This window comes from Astatotilapia calliptera, chromosome 17 (genome assembly GCF_964374335.1).
Source record: "Astatotilapia calliptera chromosome 17, fAstCal68.1, whole genome shotgun sequence".
Taxonomy (NCBI): domain Eukaryota; kingdom Metazoa; phylum Chordata; class Actinopteri; order Cichliformes; family Cichlidae; genus Astatotilapia; species Astatotilapia calliptera.
Window position 1 is genome coordinate 9,271,442 of NC_137438.1, and position 23,003 is coordinate 9,294,444.

Here is a 23,003-nt window from a genome sequence, read left to right on the forward strand (position 1 = left end):
AAGATTACTCACTGTGTCAGGTGACTAACAGCTAAGAGGGCCTCACTGTATAGACCAACTGTCTGTCACTTCCTCTTCTGTCTCCATGTGAACTCAGTGTAGAACATTAACTAGTGTGACCGCTGTGTCTTCACTGCTGTGTCTGTGTGCACACACAGGTATGTAATTCAGCATTAATGGCTCTCGGTGTGTTTGCATGCAGCCATGAGCATGTGCATGTGTGTTTGCACATTGCGTGCACAACTGGGAGAGATCCTGCCATATTACAGCTGCCTAATGTAAAATTGAAGCAATGAGATCACACAGAGATAGGCGGGGATGGGGTGAAGGGAGGGTGAGGGGAAGGCGTGGGTGGGGGGTGGGGAGAAGGGAGAGGGGGATTCTATAAAGGCTCATTCAATTATTAACTATTCTCACATATCTGGGACAGGTGAAGCAGACGCATCATTCAAAAGGTCTGAGATTTGGTGAGAAACTTTTAGGGTGTGTTGGGGACACTGCGCTTAATACAGGTCGAATGTAATAGGTGCAGTGATATTCTTCAGTGCCACAATCTCAACATTTTATCATTTGAGCCCCTTGAAGTGGATAAAGACTGGGCTTAATTTAAGTCTAAATCATTTCGCTGAGATAATTCAACGGAAACAGCATCCCAGGTGGAGTTTTAAAGTTCCCTTCTCTAACTTCAGGTGTTGTTGGTGTCGTCGGGAGCTGTCGAAACATCAGCGTCAGAATGTGTTCGGGTGGCTTTGCTAGATGTCTGGGGTTCACTCTGATACCCTTGTGCATTGTGTGTGTGCTCTGCAACATCCTGCTCTTCTTTCCCGGAGGAAAGTCGGTGGACAGTAAAAACATCACAGACCAGGTCTGGTACTTTGGAGGCATTCTGGGATCTGGAGTGCTGGTGAGTGCATTAGTGAACAATACAATGAAATTATGTTTTTAAAATATGAATTAATTCATCTTCAGCTCATGACGTCATGATTGTTAGCCATTAATGTTGTAATTATTGGTATAGCTAAACTTATTCTCAGTAAATAATCTAACAGTCAGTTTGAAATTAAATGGTTAATACCTGCAGAATATCAGAAAGTTGCAATGTATGTGTTATACTGCACTTAACCAGTTAATTAGACCAGCGCTCAATAAAAAGTTTATGTCACAACTCCCCTAAATTAACAGTATTAGTAACTACCAAAATAATTTTCATGCTTCTGTAATAGCGAATCCATCTGTACATGCAAACTCATTAATCAGTATTTTTTCATGTTAAAATATAATTATTGTTGTTATCCACGAATTCTCTAATTTATTGTTTTACAAAAAAGAGAGAAATTACAAAAGTATAGAATTACACCTAATTATGGTGGACCGAAAAATATGTTTTACTGATTGAATGTTATGCCAGTCCAAATTTAGGTTTAAACAAGTTTTTGGCACATTTCTAAAATATTTGTGTTTTCTTGTTTTTTATACATTTGTTAAGCACTGCATGTCAAACGGTGTTGTGAATAAATTGTACGCTTCTTCTTAGTTATTGTTGTTATTATTATGTGTATATGAAAACTGCACAAAGGAACGTTTATCATTAGATACACAGTCAGTTTCAGACTGATTAACAATTTTGTTACAGCTTTAATGAATGACCGGTTCATTAATGATCTGTGTGTGAACTGTGTGTGTTTTTGGGTGGCAGATGATCTTCCCTGCTCTGGTCTTCCTGGGTCTGAAGAACAATGACTGCTGCGGTTGCTGTGGCAATGAAAGCTGTGGTCGGAGATTCGCGGTGAGAAGATTTTTCACGTTCAATTTTGATCTGTTTTTCTGAAACAAGTCTCTCCTTTAAATGAGATGTTGAGTTTCAATTGGACTACACATAAACAGCAAGTGTAACTAGTGACATCAACAATGGCACCAATCAACTGGCCCTTTAAACAACGAAAGTGCAAAAAGATGCTTAAAAGGAGGCAGCTACATGGAATAAAGTGAATATGCGGTGTGTTTAAAAAAAGGTGTGACCATTAGGCCAAACCTGGCCTTTTTGCTTGGACAAGTAAAGCTCAGTGATGTTCCGTGGAGGCAAAAACACACACACATTTAACAAGACTGAAAAGGCACTCAAATATATATACAGCATACAGCTGCATTAGATAATTGCTACCTAGAGCATGACCCAGTGCACAAATGTGATCAGAAATGTCTTCAAATATTACTGTAAGTTGATGCAATTAATTGGGAATTAATCTAAATTAAAAGGAATGTGAAAATTAGATTTTTAAAAATTCCAGTCTAGGCAGAAACGTTAGACCTCTGTTCTCTGAGGACAAGGGTCTTCAGGGAATCTTCAGAAAATCTAAGTTTTCTTTGTCATTTGGGTTTTTTTCCTCCTAACAGTTTTAAAACTATTAAAAACAACATTTATATTAGAGGTATTATGCTTGAGGGTCTACCAGTCACCTGTTAACTTCAGCGTTGAGATACTCTGAGCGTGTAATGGAAAACAAACACAGATGAACTATGTACACACATCCCCTCATGATTTACACAGCAATAAATTGGGAAAACACACACCCTCCCATAAAGTACTACAAATTCAATCATGGTAACACTCCCCGCACAGCTGTGTAGCACAGAGCCTGCGTTGTACAGTTAGGATCACGCAATTGATCGATACTTCAGGAATGTGTGCAAGTGTTACTTTGTGCACCTGGCCTTGAGCACGGCCTCTGGATACTAACACAATAACTTCATTGATGTCTTATTTTAAGAAGCTTAAAGGGGCATTGTTAAATGTTTTGATTCTCAGTATGAGTAACTGACCATGCTTCTCCCCACTCTCTCTCTCTCTCTCTCTCTCTGCAGATGTTGAGTTCGATGCTGTTTGCAGGTATTGGTGTTGTTGGTGCCGGTTACTCAGTTATAGTCTCAGCGGTGGCCATCAACCGTGGACCTAAGTGTTCCTTTTTTATAAACGGCACCACACTCGACTGGGGCTATCCTTTCTCCAATGGGTGAGACATAGAGAATAATCAAGTGTTAAAATGCGTTCAGTAGTTTGTTTTTTTATCACTCTGTCCATAGCAATGGAATGATCAGCATGTCCTTTCTTTCAGCTGGGTACACATGAAAGCATTTGGAATACATACAGGCTAAATTTGTAGCACCTCCAATTCTCAGTGCTCAGTGAAGGCTTCGTTTCAGATAGTGTGGGGCCTGTTTGGGGATTCTGTTTGCAGTACAGATGCATGACACAACCAGAGAGACATACAAATACTGTCTTGTAAAAGGGCTTCACGCTAAATCTGGCAACTGATTTGCTAAGAGCCAAACACTAAGAATTCTGTGCCAATAACAGTGTAAACTGCTGTTTATTTTAAGCACAACTAAATGTAAACTTAATCTGAACATTTAAGAGTCGAAGTGTATTAGTGCTACCTTTGCTGCACTTGTCTCTTGTATCTTAAGGTAAACTGTGGCTCACGAAACATCTCACATATTTGCTCTTTTCTTTTTAACCCTTCCTCTACAGAGACTACCTAGGCAACGCAACTTTGAGGGATACTGTGTGTCAAGAGCCAGCGGGTGTGGTGCCCTGGCATCTGTCTCTCTTCTCTGTGCTGCTGGTCATGGGTCTGATCCAGGTGGCGCTGTGTGCTTTTCAGGTGATAAACGGCCTGCTGGGAGCTCTGTGCGGGGACTGCTGTGGAGGGGTCAGTATCTACTCTGCTATGAGTTTCTCCTTAGTTGAGCACAGTTTTCTATTTTCTTTTATGACAAGAATAAAGATCTTACATTAGCTTCATAGAGCTGGAGGATATCATGTAATTGCTTATAGGTTGAGGATAAGTGTTAATAAACAGAGATTTAAACACACACACACACAAAAATAATAATAATTTTTGTCTTTCAGGGTGATGAGCACTGAGCACTGCATGTGGCTGAAGGTTGCTGACTTTCCTGGTTCCAGATGATCCGACTCTTGCTTAAGACTAAGTAATATAGCAGTGATATTTTGTCAAAAAGCTCATTGATTCCAATGTGGGATTTATCAGAAAACACTGGAAATGACACGAGCTCTTTAAGAGTTTCCTATTTCTTTTTTAATGAACACAGATGAGTCTGTCTTCGTAATATGAAATCTGAATCTGCTATGCTGCAAATAATTTCCAACACTAGCCACTGTAGTCCCTGATTTACTGCTATGTGGGTTAGTTTTGTAGAATTAAACTTGCTTTAATTCAATAAGAAAATATATTTAATGTAATATTTTATGTCATATTTTATTTTTTCAATTTTCTTTCTTGTGTAGTCAAACAAATGTAACTCCTAAAAGTGGCTTCTTTTATAGAGGAGTTTTATCTGTTGCTTGACTGCCTCCTGCTGGGGAAGATGTAAATTTACCTACACCATTAAAAAATAACGTCTTACAGAGAGTGGTCTTATTAAAAGACTGGTTCATTTCTTAAATAAATTAATTTTTTTTATGTGTATTACATTTACTGCTTTCAACCCAAACTAATCACTGCGGATATTTTCCCCTTTCTCATAAAACTTTTAATTCTATGGCATGTTAATAAAGTTTATCTTTCACTGGTTCACTAGACAATAAGTGGTTTATATTGATATCATCCAGCATCAGTTTCAGTATCACACACTTAAAGTTACACATCTCCAGAAAAATGCTATTATAATTAACTAAAACTAGAATAAAATCTAAAGGTAGGTGTGGGGGGAAACATTTCAGTTAAATAAAATTTAAAAAACAACAACAACTAGATTTTCAAAAATTAAAACAAAAACTACCTGAAATGATATTGTGAGCTTGGAGAACTAACAAATATTTATTTATTTATTGGAACTGAAGGTATATTTTTTTGGTAGTGTGGCCTTTTTTGTTTGGTTTTTATGGATGTGGAGTAAATGTCCTTAGCTTTATTACAGATTACCTGATGAGTTATTGATCAATGTGCTTGTTGAGACATATGAAACTTGAAAAGGTTCTGTATTTTTATTTTATTTTATTTTATTTTTTTGTAATGCCAGTGCTGATTTTCCAGAATCTTGGCTCTGATATTTTAATAATAATTAAAACTGTAATGCCAAGTGTATTGTATTTGATACACGAGTATTTGTGAGTGTTTAAAACCTTTACATCATCTTTTTTTTTTTTACTGAAAAAACAGAATAAATTGCACAAGAAATTTTAACCAATAAATTGTAGTAAAAGTTATTTTTTAATGATAACTTGAACTACTATATTCATCCTCCTATATTCACCCATCCATTCTCTTCCTGATCAAGGTTGTAGGAGGGCTCGGGCTTACCATAGGGTGAGATCTTTTATATGCCAATTCATTCTTATTTATTTATTCATATTTGTTTTTAATAGAATGTTCTCGCAATTATTTCATGGTTCATGCTTTACACAAATAAAAAGACTAAAACTAATACAGAAACTAAAAAAACTAAACTAAACCTTTTTAAACAAGTCAAACTTTTTTTGAAAGAAGAAAATCCACTCTGGAAATTAACTGAAACGAAACTGAATTAAAAGCAAAAATGAGTCAAAATAAAATAAAAATAAAGCCTAAGTAGAAAATACAAAACTATAATAACTACTACTGTCTGTCTTGATTGCTCACTGGAAATTATAAAATTCTAACAGCATTCATCCATCCATCCATCCATCCTCATCCGCTTTGTCCGGGGCCGGGTCGCGGGGGCAGCAGCCTAAGCAAAGAGGCCCAGACCTCCCTCTCCCCAGCCACCTCCTCCAGCTTATCCGGAGGAATACCAAGGCGTTCCCAGGCCAGCCGAGAGATATAATCTCTCCAGCGTGTCCTGGGTCTGCCCCGGGGCCTCCTCCCGGTGGGACATGCCTGGAACACCTCACCCAGGAGGCGCCCAGGGGGCATCCTTGTCAGATGCCCGAACCACCTCAGCTGGCTCCTTTCGATGTGGAGCAGCAGCTGCTCTACTCTGAGGCCCTCCCGGATGGCCGAACTTCTCACCCTATCTCTAAGGGAGAGGCCAGCCACCCTTCGGAGGAAGCTCATTTCTGCCGCTTGTATCCGCGATCTCGTTCTTTCGGTCACTACCCACAGCTCGTGGCCATAGGTGAGGGTAGGGACGTAGATCGACCGGTAAATTGAGAGCTTCGCTTTTACACTCAGCTCCCTCTTCACCACGACGGACCGGTGCAACGTCCGCATTACTGCAGCTGCAGCCCCAGTCCGTCTGTCGATCTCCGGCTCCCTTCTCCCATCACTCGCGAACAGGACCCCGAGATACTTGAACTCCTTCACTTGGGGCAGGAACTCATCCCCGACCCGGAGTGGGCACTCCACCCTTTTCCGGCTGAGAACCATGGCCTCAGATTTGGAGGTGCTGATCCTCATTCCCGCTGCTTCACACTCGGCTGCGAACCGTTCCAGTGCGAGCTGGAGGCCCTCACCCGATGAAGCCAACAGAACCACATCATCTGCAAAAATCAGAGATGAGATTCTGAGGCCACCAAAGCGAAAGCCCTCCGCCACTTGGCTGCGCCTAGAAATCCTGTCCATAAAAATTATGAACAGAACCGGAGACAAAGGGCAGCCCTGGCGAAGCCCATCACCCACCGGGAACGAGTCCGATTTATTGCCGGCAATGCGAACCAAGCTCTTGCAACGGTTGTATAGGGATCGAATGGCCCGTAGCAATGGGCCAGACACCCCATATTTCCGCAACACCTCCCACAGGACACCCCGAGGGACACGGTCGAATGCCTTCTCCAGGTCCACAAAACACATGTAGACTGGTTGGGCAAACTCCCATGCACCCTCAAGTATCCTGGAGAGGATAAAGAGCTGGTCCAGTGTTCCGCGACCAGGACGAAAACCGCATTGTTCCTCCTGTATCCGGGGTTCGACTAACGGACGAACTCTCCTTTCCAGCACCCTGGCATAGACTTTCCCAGGGAGGCTGAGGAGTGTGATCCCCCTGTAGTTGGAACACACCAACTACAGGGGGACATGAGGTTGGAACACACCCTCATGTCCTTATTCATGTAAACATCAAAATAAGGACAAAATATAATTCTGACTGCATGTTTATCACTAATGTAACAAAATGGTAAATGCAATTTAAATGCTGTTTTCAGTCAACGTAAAGTTCGCTAAATAAAAATAACATAAAATTTACACAAACTGTACCTAACATACCTTTTCTTTCTGAGTTTACTTTTTTCCCACTTTTTAATCACATTTATACCTAAAAGATATTCAGACAGATTCAGACACATTCATTGAGCTCTGCACAGTTATCCATAAGGAGGAAGCAAAAACTGGGACTTGAAGAAAATGCACGCTGGTAAGAGCTTCACTCGGTTCCATTTTATTTCAAATTCGGTTATTAATAAGTTGTTTGTTTGTTTGTTTGTTTTAAAGTTGAATTATTAAAGAGTTTAAACACCACAAAATTACAGACTATGCCCAAATGAAATAAATTCAAACCACAAAATCTACCAATGATGGCTGGAAGTTCACAAAGGAATCCTGAGTATCTTCTAAACAGCCGAAGGACCAGTTTTCATGTTCACACTGAAGAATAATCACGTGCATATCAAGGACACGAAATCTGCTCTTTGAAAAGTCCACTGCCGTCCAGCTGCAGATCTTAATGACCGTATGCACAAGAATGCTGACTTAACTGTGTTGGAAATAAGACCAACATTCTTAGATTTAAATAAGATGCATGAGGATGGAAAGCACTGTATCAAGCACAAGAGCTGCGTTTCATCTTCATAGTATAGTTTAGACTGTTTTGCTTTGTAGTTTATAGTTGATGTCAGGTGGCCAGGTTGGGGTTTTTTATGTGCTAAAGTTCCTACAAACTACAGTGCAGGACTGATCAACTATTGCCACACAATGCAGTCACGCCAAATTCTTTTCACAAATGTGAAATAATTTCATATTAAACAACCTCATTATGTAAATAACCAAGTCTAATATTTTTTCCCGTTTGTTTAAGTTTACATTTAGTTTTCTTTATGTGTCCTAGTTATGTTTAGGCCTTCCGTTACGTCTAAGACGTATTGTTTTTACGTCAAATTGTTAAACAAAAAAAGAAAGAAAAAACGAACAAAACAGAATTTGCCGCTGTTTGTCGTACTATAAATCCTTACTTAAAGAACTGAAAATTGTTTTCCGAGTGTAAATGTTGATGACTTCAGAATAAAGCACAAAGTCATCAGTTAAACCTCATAACCACGGTTTTAAGGTTATTTAACCCGCTCCGTGGACAGTTTTGAAATACTTCTGTTTTATTTGAATTATTCCTCATTGAATTTAAGAGACAAATGCAAACTGAACGACAACTCGTTTCTGTCAACGCCACTGTAGCGGAACTGAAATTGTAGAAGCCAAGGTTCAAACACGGAAGTAAATAGCTGTGTACCAGAGCTGGGTAGGCTGGGTGCTCGCTGACCCTGGGGAGAAACAGCTTTAAAAGTATGAAGTTTACCTGCTGAAATAAAGGTAATGTTGTCATCTCCCTGAACCGCAGATGTTGGCGCTTTAGCCGTGTAACGTTTGTTTGACGTATCAGCCGGTGTTATCAACAGAGACACACATGTAGGTCCTTCTAGGAGGACTCCGCTACAAAGCGACAGGGGTGCCAAATCCTCGAATTTACGTCTAATTATTCATTTATGTGATATAATGTATTATTATGTGTAACTGAACTGCATAATTGTCGTACCGGAGACACTTCACCTAGCAGCGTAAGCGAGAGGCAAAGGTAAAGCCTGATTAGTTTAACAACAACACCTGTACCCTTGAACAGACGATTTTCTCTGTCGTCAGTCTGAAGTTATTGCTACAATTGATACATTTATTATTATCATTCCTTTATTTATTCTGATTCATATTCCTTTAAAAACGCTTGATAGACAAGGTTGAAATTTACAGATGTTTTAAAATCAGAAGATTTGTCAACATTAAAAATTCCTCCCTGTGTTTTTATGTGACCTTTATTGTGTGCTCATCTTAACCATTCCTTTGTCCCATTTTTCATTAGATGCTTTCTGTTATATTCAGAAAAGGCAGCTTTGCAGCCCAGAAGGTAACATACACATGATTTTACCTTTTCATTGCTTTTTGTAGTTTTATAACTTAAAAAAATATATATATCGTGAATATCTTTCCAGGTATTACGCTGGGCAGGTCCTATGCAAAAATGCTGGCCGTCAGCTGGGACTGGGGCTTCTGTTTGTGGATCTGTATCTTCCAGCTGGGCTTCACCAGCTAGTCTCTGGTTTGCAGGAAGAGGAACAGGACAAGCAAAAGCTCTTGCTGTGTTTAGTTTTAATAAGACTGACCTCTTCCATAGAAACCAGAATCATGATGCTTCTTTTTGGATGAGGAGCCAACACTTCCACACTTCTGTTGCGAGGTTGAAAAAGCGAGCACTGCCTGAACCTCCCCCTAGAGAACTCGATCTGTTGCGCTATGACATGAAGGACTTTTTGAAAAGTCCCAGACCTGCCCTCTACCTGGGGTTTTCGGGGCTTGTCCCCTTCGTCTCACCCACCTTGTTTATGGCTGTGACTGAGAGCTACTACCCAGAGTTGGCTTATGCCCAGCTAGCCTATGCTGCCTCCATCATTTCTTTCCTTGGTGGAGCGAGATGGGGATTCGCTCTTCCCGAGAGCAGCCCAGCAAAACCTGACTGGATAAACCTGGCCAACAGCGTCGTCCCCTCCCTCTTGGCCTGGGTGGCCATGCTGATGAGTGACAGCATTGTTCCTGCTGCCACCATGGTCATCATGGGACTCGGAATCTCACTCCATTATGATCTGTCTCTCCTTCCCACTTACCCCAGTTGGTTCAAAGCCCTGCGCGCCATCCTGACCACTGTTGCGTTTTTTTCTCTCTTAGGCACCCTTATAATGAACGGTTCATACCCAGAGAAGAGCATTTTCAGGGATTGATGACATTTGGCTGGACAAGGCATCCCTGGGCTGTGCTAAATCTTTATTTGGGTGATCTGACTTCAAAGTTTTTCTTGATATTGATGATCTCTGAACCTGTTGGGTTGATCTCTGTTTCTAGAAGTTGCCTGTGTTAAATATCATGTTACAAACTGAACTCTGTTAAAGCAAACCAGAGATAAAAATAAATAAATAAAATTCAAGTCTGTCTGTCTACCTTTTAGTAACATGTGTTCCACTTGTTCATGGTAATGTGGACAAAATTTGTTCCATACTGTTTTCTCTTCCACATAAAGCCATTACATTAAACTTGAACCTAGTCTTTCATATTATAGAGAAGAATCATGTGTCAGTGATTTTTAAAACCACTAGGAGACGCCAAAGTCAAGGATGTTCATATTGTATGAAGCAAGAAGGAAAATAAAAGACACTGAAATTGTAATCTTCTTACTGAGTTAATATTTAACACACACTGGGGAAGATAATTGTTCTATCTCCTACAAAATTTGTAAGTTTGCTCACTTTGAAAATATTTTAAAAGAAACAAACAGTTGCTCTGAACCCCATAGCAGAAAAACATGCCTGACTGTTGTGATGCTGGTGTTTGGGTCATACTCAGCATTTCTCTTCTTCATTTGATGCCAAAGAGCTCCGATTATGGTTTCATTTGATCACAACACTTTCTCCCAATTCATCGCAGAATCATTTAGACTGGCCTGAACATGTGTTGCAAGATCTCAGCCTATTACAGCGTGTTGTGTTGAATGAATGATGTCCTTGATGCCTGTGGTCCTAACTGCCTTTAGGTCATTAACAGGCTCCTCCTGTGCGGTTTGAGCTGATCTACCTCTTATCTCATGATCATCCTCATCCAGTGAGGTAAGATCTTGCATGGATCTCCACACTGGGGACGATTGATGGTCATTTTATATTTCTTCCATTTCCAAATAATTGGATTCCTGCTGATGGTCTTATAGCCCTTTTTTCCTACCTGATTCAAAGAATTTGCCCATATTACGTTTTGAGTTGTTAAATGAAAATTGCATATTTTTTAGGCAACATTTGCACTTCAAATTAGCAGCTCCACTGTTACACTGTAGTATTGACATCACCAGGGAAAGCAGTTATTACATAAGACCTGAAGTGGACTAATCTCTACTTAAAGCCTCAGCGATCGAGTGTCACACGAGGCCAGAGACGTGAACACAGTGTAGAATAAAAACCTGGGCTCACTGTACACTAATTGTCTCAGCTGGACAACAAATAATTTTATTGATGTTTGAAAAGAAATGCACGCACATCTTCTAACATTTGTATCCAGATTTATTCACATAAACACCAGCGCCTAATAAAGACATATTTGAAAGAAAGGCAAGAGAAAACAGGGGTGTTGAAGTCCACAGATATCTGAGAATAAAAAAACATATAAGGCACAATTCTACTTCTGTCCTGTATAAAAAGACCCTTTAAATGAACCAATGACCCTCAGATGAAATCCCTTATTAAAAAGTCAAACCTCTCTCAGATGTCACACAATGTGTAAATACAGTATTGCACTTGTTTGTTTGTTTTAGTTTCTTTGGATTTCTTTGTGAAACAGTTTTCCCACCACACGTGGGACTTGGTCAAATTATTTTTGATGATAAGAAGATAAACAAAAAAACAGAAGATTGCAGCAGGTGACTTCTTGGACTTTTTGATTAAATATTAGAGTAACGTTTCTATTCAACAATTAAACCAAAAAGAAATTACCCTGATAAGTGTTCTTGGTTTTCAAAGCCAGAGATGAACTGATCTGAAGTAGATCATGAGGCTTGTTGGAGTACATAAAGCTAGGAGTGCACAATCAACATAAACAACATTCGGAACTTTGTAGAGATCTTCCTACTCACTGTCAGCCCTGCGTTAGCGCTGCAGGATTTTCTTTGTATGAGCAAAGGCCTGCGGTCTCAGTGGACTGCAGGTAAACAAGGGCAAACAACATATGTAAAAAAGGAGGGAGTGTTTTGAAATTTAAAAAAAAAGTTGGGTGCACCTTTTCTTGCACTCGTAAACACATGCGGTCACTGAGAACTCTGCTGCCTACTTCTGAATACCCAGACCAGACCGCATGTACTCGTACACCACGTAGCTAATGCTGACGGCTGGTATGACTTTCATGAAATTGGGCAGGATGCCGCGGTAAAGTCCAAAGAAGCCCTCCTTTTTCATAATCTTCTTCACCATCAGATTCATCGGCAGCTGCTCTGAGCCCTCAACAGAAGCTGAGAAAAGAAAGGTAAAGCCAGATGAGTGAAGAAAAAGATCTCCTCATGTTTAAAATCTCTAGATTTTAGAAGTATTGGCTGCTTATAAGCAGCATATGTTTGAAATTAGCTTAGATTAAAGAACTGAAAATTGTTTTCCAAGTGTAAATGTTGATGACTTCAGAATAAAGCACAAAGTCCTCAGTTAAACCTCATAACCACGGTTTTAAGGTTATTTAACCCCCTCTGTGGACAGTTTTGAAGTATTTCTTTTATTTGAATGATACCTCATTGAAGTTAAGAGACAAATGCAAAATAAAACCTATTCCAGTATATTTATGTGGATACTTTTTGGTGGCCCACCATGTTTCAGGTGTTTTATATATCATCATTTGGAAGTCTTAAATTATTTAAACAGAACTTCTAAAGAAACAATAATACTTGACATATTTTACAGTGCTATTTTTTTTTAAATTGTAAAATGCAGAACCAGTTGGTAAAAAACAAAGTAGCCGATACTGCTAATCAAATGCACTTGATTACTAATCATCAGCCAGTATGAGCACCTGTATTAAAGCAGAAGTTTTGGCAGTTAACACAACGCCAAGGAGGAAAAACATCAGCAATGATCTTAGAGATGCAACTGTTGCTGCTCATCAGTCTGAGAAGGGTTATAATCATCCTGCAGTGAAAAGGATTCTCCACAGAATGTATGATGCTCAGAGAAATTGCAAAAAAAGAGCAAAACCTTACGAGAGCTGTGCACAAATGCAGCAAAGCTTAATGACGAGAGACTAATGAAATCAAACGGAAAACCTCAAGCACTTAAGACCTGTTAAGAATCAGGTGATGTTTTTTAAATCATGTTTTTAAATGATGTCCTATAAAAACTTGGGGCTTTTTTCACATTACTGCAAGTAAAATTTAGATAAAGGGCTTGTTTATGATATTTTGTACTCTTGTAGTTTTACTTTAAATGGTCTCAGCACTCATTCAGGTCCTTTACCGTTTCCTCTCTTGAATACTGAAGCACATGCATGGCTCAAATGTCTAATAAACAGAGTAGTTATAAAGAACTCACATAGATTTATTAATTTTCCATTTAAGCAGAGATTTCATGAAAAAATCTTGAATTTCCTCGTAAAACACTTTATAATCTCTGAACAACTCAGTGGCATTATGGTACTACAAGTTAAATGCAAGCATTAATAAAGGGGGCTATTTCTTTAATAAGGTTTGGTTCACCGTACCTTGTGCTTGCATGCGGGTTCGGATCAGAGCCAGGGGATAGCTGGCCAGCTGGCCGCAGGTGCTGGAAATGGTACCACAGCCCAGCAGCACCAGAACCCCTGGATTGGCTGTGTCTTTGGCATAGTGGGACAACCAGAAGTTCTTCAAGCTCTGGTATGGAATACACAGGAATGAATGACAGATGAGAGTGAGGGTTGATGCATAATATTTTGCAAAATCAGCACACAAGCGATGCTTAAACAGATTAAAATGGAGTTTTCTATGGAAGCATAGTGTTGTAGGTGATTCTGAACCTTCCGAACATTTTTCCAGACAGGAATGATTCATCAGGATTTACCTCATACACTGCCAGATCTATCCCAGCGTAGGGGATAATGCCCAGAATATTGGGAATGTAGCCCTTGTAAAATGCCTTCACTCCCTCATTCTTCAGGACTTTCTTGGCACAGTCAAACATTCCCGAGTACTGTCCGGTTTTCCTTAGGGTCATACGGGTTTTCATCACCTGAAGAGACAAAGATGATTAGTGTGGCTGTTTTACATCAGGCTGCACGTTTGACTTAACGTGTTACTGCATCTTTTATGCTACTGGATTGGTTAAGACATCTAAAATTTGTTTGGACACTAAGATATGATCAAACAAGACACATGAGGTAATTAACAAACCAATAAAACTGCAACATCTATAATGTGGGTGTATGCGTTAGTCCCCGTAGAGAAATTACTCCTCTGCATTCACTCAGTGAAGAAGTGGGCAGCCACCAATGGAGCGCCCAGGGAGCAGTGCGTGGGGACGGTAACTTGCTCAGGGGTACCTCAGTGTAGCCGTTCAGTGGATTCGAACCCCCAACCTTCCGATCATGAGGCAACCACTTTACCTACTGAGCTATCCCTGCCCCCATGTGTCTCCATATTTGATATGGAAACTTGCTTGCCCCTCCTGTGGTGCCTCCTCCTGTTACTATCATCCACACGTGCACTCTTTATGCATCTGTGCTGTAAAGACTACACTTCCACTCACCTCCATGGGGTAGATGGCAGTTTGTGCGGTGGCTCCAGCCAACGATCCTGCCATGAACCTCTCGTGGGACTTCACCTTACCCGGTTCACTGGACAGCAGCTTCTTATACTGGTGACACGGGAACATGAAAACCGAACGGCTCAGCAGGATCACACATCAGTGACAAAAGTGAGTGCTAGTGTTAGTAGTTCTCAACATGTAACATTTAACGTGAACATAAGCTGCGATTTATACTGGAGTCTGTAAAGAGGAGGAGAATTTACCTGTTCATAAGCCATGAATTTAATGGCTGTCTCGGGGGCGATCTTCATGACATTGATACCATTTCCTCTCCACAAAGAAGCCACCCCTCCTTCTTTTAGCATTTGCTTAAAGCCGCTGACCAGGCTGATTTTGTTGGTTGTAGAAGCGTGCACCTGGGGGGAAAAGCACTTTTAAGTTATAACTAAGCAGCAAGGGCTCGAAATTCAATTGCTGAAATTCAAAGTGAGCATCAGAATGGAGAAGAAGGGTGATTTAAATGAGTTTGAATATAGTACAGTGGTTAGCATATAAGCATGGATCCACGATGCCATGAATCATTGGGTCAGGCTGGTGGTGATGGTGTAATGGTGTGGGGGATATTTACTTTGGTACACTTTGGACCCATTGCTACCAATAGAGCTTACCTGAGTGCTAATGGTGGCCATTTCCATCCCTTTATAACCACCGTGTACCCACCTTCTGATGGCTGCTTCCAGGAGCATAATGCATCATGTCACTAAGCTTAAATCAACTGGTTTCTTGAACATGATAGCAAGTTTACTGTACTGATCACAATCCAATAGAGAGCCTTTTGGGGTGTGGTGGAACGGGAGATTTGTATCATGATGTGCAGCCGACAAATCTGCAGCAACTATGTGATGACGTCATGTCAATATGTAGCAAAATCTCTGAGGAATGTTTCCAACACCGTGCTGAATCTTTTCCATGAAGAATGAAAGCAGTTCTGAAGGGAAAAGTGAATCCAACCCAGTACTAGCAAGATGTACCTAATAAAGTGTCTGCTGAATGTATTTATATGGTATTTTTTAAAAACAGGATAACCCAAACTAACACAAGACCAGCATTTTGAAGCACACTTATCACCACATGGACCAATGCACACATTTAGTAAAAATCCAGTTCCTGGAGAAAAGGACCGATGAACAACCCAACAGGAATTTTATAAAATCTAAAAGAAATCTTGACCCACCTGCATGAACACCTTCATTCTGTCCAGAGGGGCGGTTCCTGTACGGGACACAGCACCCGCCACTGCTCCTGCAGACAGCTGCTTCCACCACAGACCTGTCGTCTTCTCTTCCTCTGTGAACTCATCTGGGATGGTGAGGCTGTCACCAATGTCCAAAACCTACACCCAATACAGTACAATCAAGTCACAGTCAAAGAGACTGACGGCTGAGAATAGACTGTCTATAAAAGATGCACATAGCCTCTGGGACAGTCTTAATCCTGTAACCTCTGTAATTATTAGTAGAATTATTTATTATTTACAAAAATAAATAAAATATTCACTCTTTAAAAAATAGAATACATTTATCAAATAATAAATCCAACATATATTTATTAATACTAAAAAATAAAATAAAAAATACCCCCATTGCAGTTCCACCTTTAAGGTCCAGTAAGACCATAAGTTGCTCCTGCACTTTTCTTTTCCCAAGCTAACTACTCAGTTATAAGGTGTTTTTTGTTTTGTTTTTTCACAGTGAACAAGTACCGGTAATGCTCTTTGATAATTGGGCTTGCTAGCACTGGCTAATTAGCGCTATCCCCTTTTCCAAAATATACAGAAAAAAAAAATCACGGAAATGGCCAAAATGTAAAATAAATAAAGGCTTTAACACAATCTAATGACATGTTGGCTAGGTCAATCATTTGGATACTATGCTGTTACAGTAAGTTTGTCAAAGAAAGCTAAATAGTCCCTGAAAGCTGGTGAAATTGCAGATTTGCGTGTGATACTACTGTCAAAACATAAGAGCTTTATTCTATATTCTGATTTTGTCTCTTACACTACCATTTTGAATCCTTTTAAATGCAGTTTAGAAGGAAGGAAGAACCCTTAAAGGCCCTTTCTGAACTGAGCGGTTTCTGTCACACTTCAAGCCTTATTATAGAACAAAATGGTTTGCATCAGAAGTTAGTGAGGGTGGTTTCTGCCTATGCAGCCACCCTTTGGAAAACCCAGGAACTATTTTAGCGATCATTAAACCACGTCTTTATTAATAAATGTAAAGGTGTCAAAACTAGACTACTCTGCAGATGAACTTTTAGCTAAGCTGGGCAGCCTCATAACCACACATTCCCAGCTTCACCTTAAACGTAATGCCTAGAAGGATGGGACACATGCCATATCCTTATCCAAAACTTGCATAACTACAGGTCCATGCTGCGAGATCAGTTACATCACTGCGCGTCACTGACGTAAAGTTGCCGTTTTGAGATCACAGATGCAGCAGGGGGGGTTTGGTTTTTGTTTTTTTTACTTTTACCACTGCAGTAATGTATCAGCCTTTTTTTAAACAAACCACAAATAACAAATCTGCCCCCTTAAGACATTTTTAAGGCAGGAGTTGACGGCTAACATTAGTTTTAGTTTTATCTGCAAATAGAACACTGTGTTATAAAATTATATTTGGCTAGAAATTTGCCTTGGCACCCTTGAAGCTTATATTACCTGTGCATTACGTCAGGTATGATGTGTTTTTAAAGAATGCTAGTCAGCGGCTGGGCCTCTTCATACCTGACATGATGTAAAGGTGAAAATATTAACTTGTGTTCTCCGGTGGACATAATTGCTACACTATTTCTAAACTACCTCAACCATGCCTCAGCTAAAGATAATAATACTTTTACCCATGACCAGATGACAACCAAAACTCAACATCTGAATACAAGAACCTACCATGTCCACATCCACCTCATACAGCCAATCATCTTCCAAGTCGAGGAAAAACCAGCTTTCCTGACGTTGCTGTTGCTGCTGGTGAGGCTGCAGCAGAACCAAGGCCATCTCAAGCCTTTGATAAGGCTGCTAGCTCTAGCAGTTCTAACAAAGGACAAAGTCCCTCCTATAAACACCAGTTCTCAGACCCGTCAGGATCCTTCACACGATTCTGATCAAGGGCCCAGACAGAGGTCGACAGTCCGCAGAGCAACGCACTAAATCCAAAGAGCTTCGGCTTGAACGCTGGAAATAACAAGACCTTGTCATTGCCATAGATGCTCCCAACAAGTCATCAAGTCTCAGAGACGCATCATCTCGGATTCTTCTCTCCTGTTCGTTTCTAGACTAAATAGTCTTCCTCTCACCTCCTCCAGTCCTCCTAAATGATACACTAATCCACCCACAGCTCAGGCTGAAATTAGCTCATCTCTGCCAAGCTTAGAAACCAAAGGTTAATTAGACTTCCGAGCTTATGCCAGTGAATGAACTCAGCGAACGCTAGAGATTAACCACTGACTGAAAGTGGACGCTCCTCTAGCACGCAACTGTACTTAAATATAGGCAGCAGCCCTTCAGGGTTTGATTATTCCCTGATAATCTAATAAAATGTCACAGTTTCATGTTTGCTCCATTCAAGAAGATTTCTTTTACCATTCAGAGTTCATTTCATTCACAAGTGACAAATTCTTCAGACTCCTCCCCCCTTTCATCTGCCCTGGTCATGAACGAATCACACTACTCATCTGTTGCCAAAATTCCCCCAAATCCGTTATTGTGTGTCACCTCTCTGTGACAGAAGCCTGCACTGCAACTAAAATATTAACAGTATGCAGTTTAAACTTCTATATATATATATATATATATATATATATATATATATATTTATTTATTTATTTATTTATTTATTTATTTTTTTTTTTTTTTTTTACCTAAAACACACACCAACCCATGTCCAATAATAATAAGAAATACGGCATCTTCTGCAACAAAACCAGCCATTGAAGTAGTGCAAAACAACACCTGGAATTGCCTGCACCAGCCACTGCAACCACACCAACTACTCAAACATCAGCAACAACTGCAACCATCTGAAACTAATGCCAACTACTGCAAACAAAGCAAACGCTAAAACAACAGCGACACATACAGCATAATGTAGAAATAGTGAGTAGCACTCCTTACCGTGGAGTGCTTCCAGTAGCGGACGATCTCCTGCAGGTTGGTGGCTGGGTTAAACAGGAAGTGCTCCCGCCATTCATTCCAGTCCACAGTCATGGTGCCATCCACATCAATACTGTAGGTTAGATGCTTTTTTATTTATTTAAAAACTAAACCATTGAGGCTGTATACTTAATATGCCACTGCTCTACTTTCATGTTCTGCTACTGTCCTCACTGGCCCCTCCAGCCCCACTTCCCTCATCAGTTACTGCATTTTGTGTTTACTTTAGTTCCACTGTTATGTGTACTCCTGCACATGTGCAGCTTCAAGCTTTGCTTATGCAAATCCTGTGCATTACAGTTCAGTCCGTGCTGCAGCATGAACCACAACTGACAACTGACTGTATTTATATGTATTTACTGTTCTTTGTGTGTGTGTGTGTGTGTGTGTGTGTGTGTGTGTGTGTGTGTGTGTGTGTGTGTGTGTGTGTGTGTGTGTGTGTGTGTGTGTGTGTTGATATTTTGAATATAAAATAATGATAAGATAAATATAATTAATATTTTAAAAATAACATGATAAATTAACGCACATGCTATAATACATGAGTGAAGTGAGCAAGCGTGCAGGCCTGGCCAAAACCACCAGTAACATGTTTTTTTTCCTAGTTTCTGTAAATAATGAAGGATTTATGGAACAAACTGTAATTCTGATAAACACACAGGAGTTTTCAGAGTTTTAATCAATACCAGTAGTTCTTTTATTCTCACTAAACTGCTACTGTGTGTTAAAACCATGTGTTACTCTTTCTTTACATCCAAATGTGTAGTGAGTTTGAGTATCAGCATGACATTAAACACACCAATAAACATATTCTGACTGACAAGACGTGGCTTGGTCCAAAGTCAGCGACCAGCCGTGCACTTGCAATTCGAAAATATTATTTTCTGGTGTCGACGCGCCGCGTCAGGAGTGTAAAACATCTTGCCAGCTCCTTATCATGTGCACTCACTCCTCTTTTCAGCCAAACCACACACTGAGCCAGTTATCAGTCGCTCACACGGTTCCCACCTTTAACTTGTCAGGCTGCTTTCTTTCTCGTCTTGCTCGGGACACTGCTGTAATAAATAAATAAGCTGAAATACCTTTGAAGGATTTTCTCTGCATGCTCTTTGCTGATTTCCAGCCCCAGATCAGCAAGTGACTGCCTTATCTCCGTAATGTCTATACGACCTGTAGAAAGTAAGCATTTATTTCTACTTTTTCTCTTTTTGTGCATTTTCAATATTAAAATGTGCTACATATTAAAATGGCACCGTACCATCTTTATTTTTGTCCAAGCTCTTGAAGGTCAGTTGTAATTTCTTCTCATGTTCTTTCAGGTACTTGGAGAATTCGCTGAAGTCGAGCCCCTCATCTTTGTTTCTGTCTCCAGAAGAAATGATTTTCTAAAGGGGAAAAAAAAAACACACCCACACACAGAATATTAGCAATCATTCTGCTTCGTGTTGCCGTACCTCATTTGTTTGCTGCAGCCGGGTGTTTGACCTCCTCATAAGGCGGAGGGAGAGGTCTGGGTTCTGCTGAGCCATAAGGGGAGTCTTCCATCTCCTGCTCAAACAGCAGCTGGCTGATTGTGGCGGTTGGTGGCAGAATAACGCAGCAAAATGCTCCTTTACTTTATCTCAACTCACTCTCTGTGTTTTTAGCCTTCTGTCTGCCCGAGTTACTGCCATTGCTTTCACAAGTGTTGACGATGTCCCAAGATCAAGACAAAAAAAATCCATTGTTTCTCCAGGCTGAAGCGAATTAATGGAAACAAAAATAACGCCTGGTACCAAATCTGTTATGAGCATTGGCTCTTTGTTAAGAAGTAAACCAGCAAATGAGAACTGTCAGTATGTTTGTATGAGAGCACAAAGGAGGAGAGCATTATAGTTTTGACAGATGAATTTTTGCTCCGAATGAGGGCACTGACCAAATTAGGTTATCTGTCTTACTACCCATTTATTACACAGTTATGTGCGGGGAATGTGCAGTTGTTTGATTAGTAAAGGTGGGACCTTCCACTTACAGTCTCAGCCCACAGTAAAAGTTCACCTTTGAGACAGCTTTAAAAATTCTAGAGCAGTTTTTTTTCCAATCCCTTCAGCTCTTTACAGACGCCTGGGTGTCCTGAGTGCAATTCCAGAGAATTCAGAGTTTGTCTTCACTACTCAAGCTGTTTTCAAGAAACTGAAGAAAATACTTTTAAGCCATGACAACAAAGCATGCACGTGGAAATAACCTCTCACAGATACTGCACTTTCAGAGTAAGAGCATTTTCAGCAGCTACACAAAAGTGACTGTTTGTGACTGTGGAGGAGAGCTTTAGTGTTAGTTTAAGGACAAGACTACTGTCAGATCTTTTGGAGCCTGTTGTGCAGGTATATGGACTTAATTGCCTTGCTCAAAGAAAGGAAGGGCATGCAACAATATTTAGAATCTAGATGGCTTAAGAAATGCTTTTAACCCTAACTAGGCATGGATAAACTTGAAAAACAAGTACTTAATAGTATGTCTGTGAAGGTTCTCAGTCATCCAGGTCATCGTATTCTAAGGAGATTGGAAAGAAAAGCGTCTGGACTTTTTTAAGTTTCTTGAAGATGTTTCACCTCTCATCTGAGAAGATTCTTCAGTTCTAAGAGCAAGAGCAAGTCCTTAAAAGCTCCCAAAGCTTCCTAGGAATTTGAACTTCTGCTGATGAGGTGCCGTGGGAACTTTTACTTTTTCCAACTTGTGAAAATATTACTGAGGCTGCACTACACCGCTCTCGCTTTTATCTCTGGCTGAACTGCAAATCTTAGGTGTCTAGAGGTCCAAAATAACCTGGGGTGTAACAATCAGCTGATGAGACGATTATGTTATAATTGCACTATTTTGTCAGTCAAAAAATTAGTACCACGTGCATCCTCTCAAAGACAGACCTTTGCCTGCGAAAATCGGACACTTGGTTAAAAGTCAGTGTAATGCGCACAAAAAATAAGAATCCAGTCATCATAAAGATCGGTAACGAAAACAAATAAATAACCTTCTAAGAGTCAATCTGACTGCACTTGGCTGCTCTGGCGGCTGTAATTTCACTTCTTTTAAGGTTAACGCTGCCGCTACAAGAAATATTTGTTGTGGTTTTCTCTCCGTATTTGGGATTTCTGCGCACTCCTGTTTGGATCCGTTACTCTACCTGAGCTGCCCCTTTCTCAGCCTTGATGCCCATAGCATCCAGGCCTGCCTTCAGCTCGGACACATCCACTTTTCCATCCTTGTTAGTGTCCAGCTTGGCGAACAGCTCTTCGTATGCTTTCGACGCATTGTCAGCGCATCGACAGTCCGTAAAAAAGAGCTTCCTCGCCACCTGATACATCTTAAAACTATAAATGAAAAACGTCGCAGGCCTGTAGAGCTCCACGCACACACACACACTAACAGAAACTGGGTAAGCAATCTGATGTGGCAACTGATTCCTGTGGCTTGCGCTTCTGGTTTCAGGACTTCCGCGGTGTAGCCTAGGGAAGTGATAGAAAAGTCCTTATGGGTCGGCGTCGGTGTAAAGTCCAGCGGGCACACGATAATGTGCAGATTTGGCCAACAGAGAGCTTTTTGCGGATGAGGTAGGAGCGCTGTACAGATCGGTGGAGGGACTCGGTTTGGGAGACCTCCTCTTTTTAGTCCCCACACGCACACGCTCACGGAGACACACCCTTCAACAACAACACACGCGCACTGCTCTGTTACTACTACTCATGGGCGGCATTTCAACATTTCCTCACAAGTCAACTATAGCTTTTTCTCATCCTCTCAAGTCTTGTCCACCTTTAGGCGTTTTTACTTGGTTTGCTGTGGTGGAAACGTCCCCACGCGAACGCACGCACGCGTTCAGACTGTACAGTAGCCTAGTGTGCAAGGATCGTCATCCTGTACCCATCGGTCTGCAGTACAAAGTCGGTATAACTTATCTTTGTCTATCCGGTGAGTCATACTCAAAAGAATCCGGCAGCTGTTCTGGGCAAAATTAACCCCATAAGCTTGTAATTGCCTCAAAGCACGGGAGGGGTGCTCTTCAAGGCCACTTTGACATATTTTGTTTAAATCTTTCAGAGAAATTGTACATCTTCATGTTTAATTGGACCTTCCTTTTCTCTCATCCTGCTTGGGAACAGCTTTTTAACCGCTACTAGGGATGGGAAAAGTTTCTAGAATAACACATATGCTGTTAAATTGTGCAAGTTGTGCAACAGTTTATTGGCTGTACAGTTCCTACGATGTACCACCAGATGGAGACAAACGTCAAATAACTAAACAGCAGCTGGTTTTGCTTTCTTGTAG

General features: G+C 40.6%; 3 protein-coding genes across 6 annotated transcripts; 2 read left to right on the plus strand and 1 right to left on the minus strand.

Annotated features, from left to right (window-relative positions):
• Nucleotides 1-415: 415 nt before the first annotated feature.
• On the plus strand, nucleotides 416-4,433 carry tm4sf4 (transmembrane 4 L six family member 4). 2 transcript variants are annotated; one of them, XM_026147329.2, is made up of 6 exons: nucleotides 416-467; nucleotides 690-904; nucleotides 1,697-1,786; nucleotides 2,863-3,011; nucleotides 3,530-3,710; nucleotides 3,911-4,433. In XM_026147329.2, the coding sequence occupies exons 2-6, from the start codon at nucleotides 734-736 to the stop codon at nucleotides 3,923-3,925; spliced, it is 606 nt and encodes a 201-aa protein (XP_026003114.1). In that variant the 5' UTR covers nucleotides 416-467; nucleotides 690-733; the 3' UTR covers nucleotides 3,926-4,433. The 2 variants fall into 2 exon arrangements, with proteins under 2 accessions (XP_026003114.1, XP_026003115.1); XM_026147330.2 differs by having other exon boundaries at nucleotides 416-455.
• Nucleotides 4,434-8,388: 3,955 nt separating this feature from the next.
• On the plus strand, nucleotides 8,389-10,173 carry LOC113009155 (transmembrane protein 69-like). 2 transcript variants are annotated; one of them, XM_026147308.2, is made up of 3 exons: nucleotides 8,389-8,516; nucleotides 9,058-9,102; nucleotides 9,188-10,173. In XM_026147308.2, the coding sequence occupies exons 2-3, from the start codon at nucleotides 9,058-9,060 to the stop codon at nucleotides 9,968-9,970; spliced, it is 828 nt and encodes a 275-aa protein (XP_026003093.1). In that variant the 5' UTR covers nucleotides 8,389-8,516; the 3' UTR covers nucleotides 9,971-10,173. The 2 variants fall into 2 exon arrangements, with proteins under 2 accessions (XP_026003093.1, XP_026003094.1); XM_026147309.2 differs by lacking the exon at nucleotides 8,389-8,516 and adding an exon at nucleotides 8,532-8,778.
• A 1,102-nt stretch (nucleotides 10,174-11,275) lies between these two features.
• Nucleotides 11,276-22,379, minus strand: LOC113009144 (mitochondrial adenyl nucleotide antiporter SLC25A24). 2 transcript variants are annotated; one of them, XM_026147292.2, is made up of 10 exons: nucleotides 21,862-22,379; nucleotides 19,960-20,086; nucleotides 19,784-19,871; nucleotides 18,663-18,774; nucleotides 15,723-15,881; nucleotides 14,752-14,904; nucleotides 14,489-14,596; nucleotides 13,805-13,972; nucleotides 13,467-13,617; nucleotides 11,276-12,234 (listed from the first exon to the last, which is right to left on the minus strand). In XM_026147292.2, exons 1-10 carry the CDS (start codon nucleotides 22,039-22,041, stop codon nucleotides 12,053-12,055), a joined length of 1,428 nt encoding a protein of 475 aa, XP_026003077.1. In that variant the 5' UTR covers nucleotides 22,042-22,379; the 3' UTR covers nucleotides 11,276-12,052. The 2 variants fall into 2 exon arrangements, with proteins under 2 accessions (XP_026003077.1, XP_026003078.1); XM_026147293.2 differs by lacking the exon at nucleotides 21,862-22,379 and adding an exon at nucleotides 20,187-20,364.
• Nucleotides 22,380-23,003: the final 624 nt, after the last annotated feature.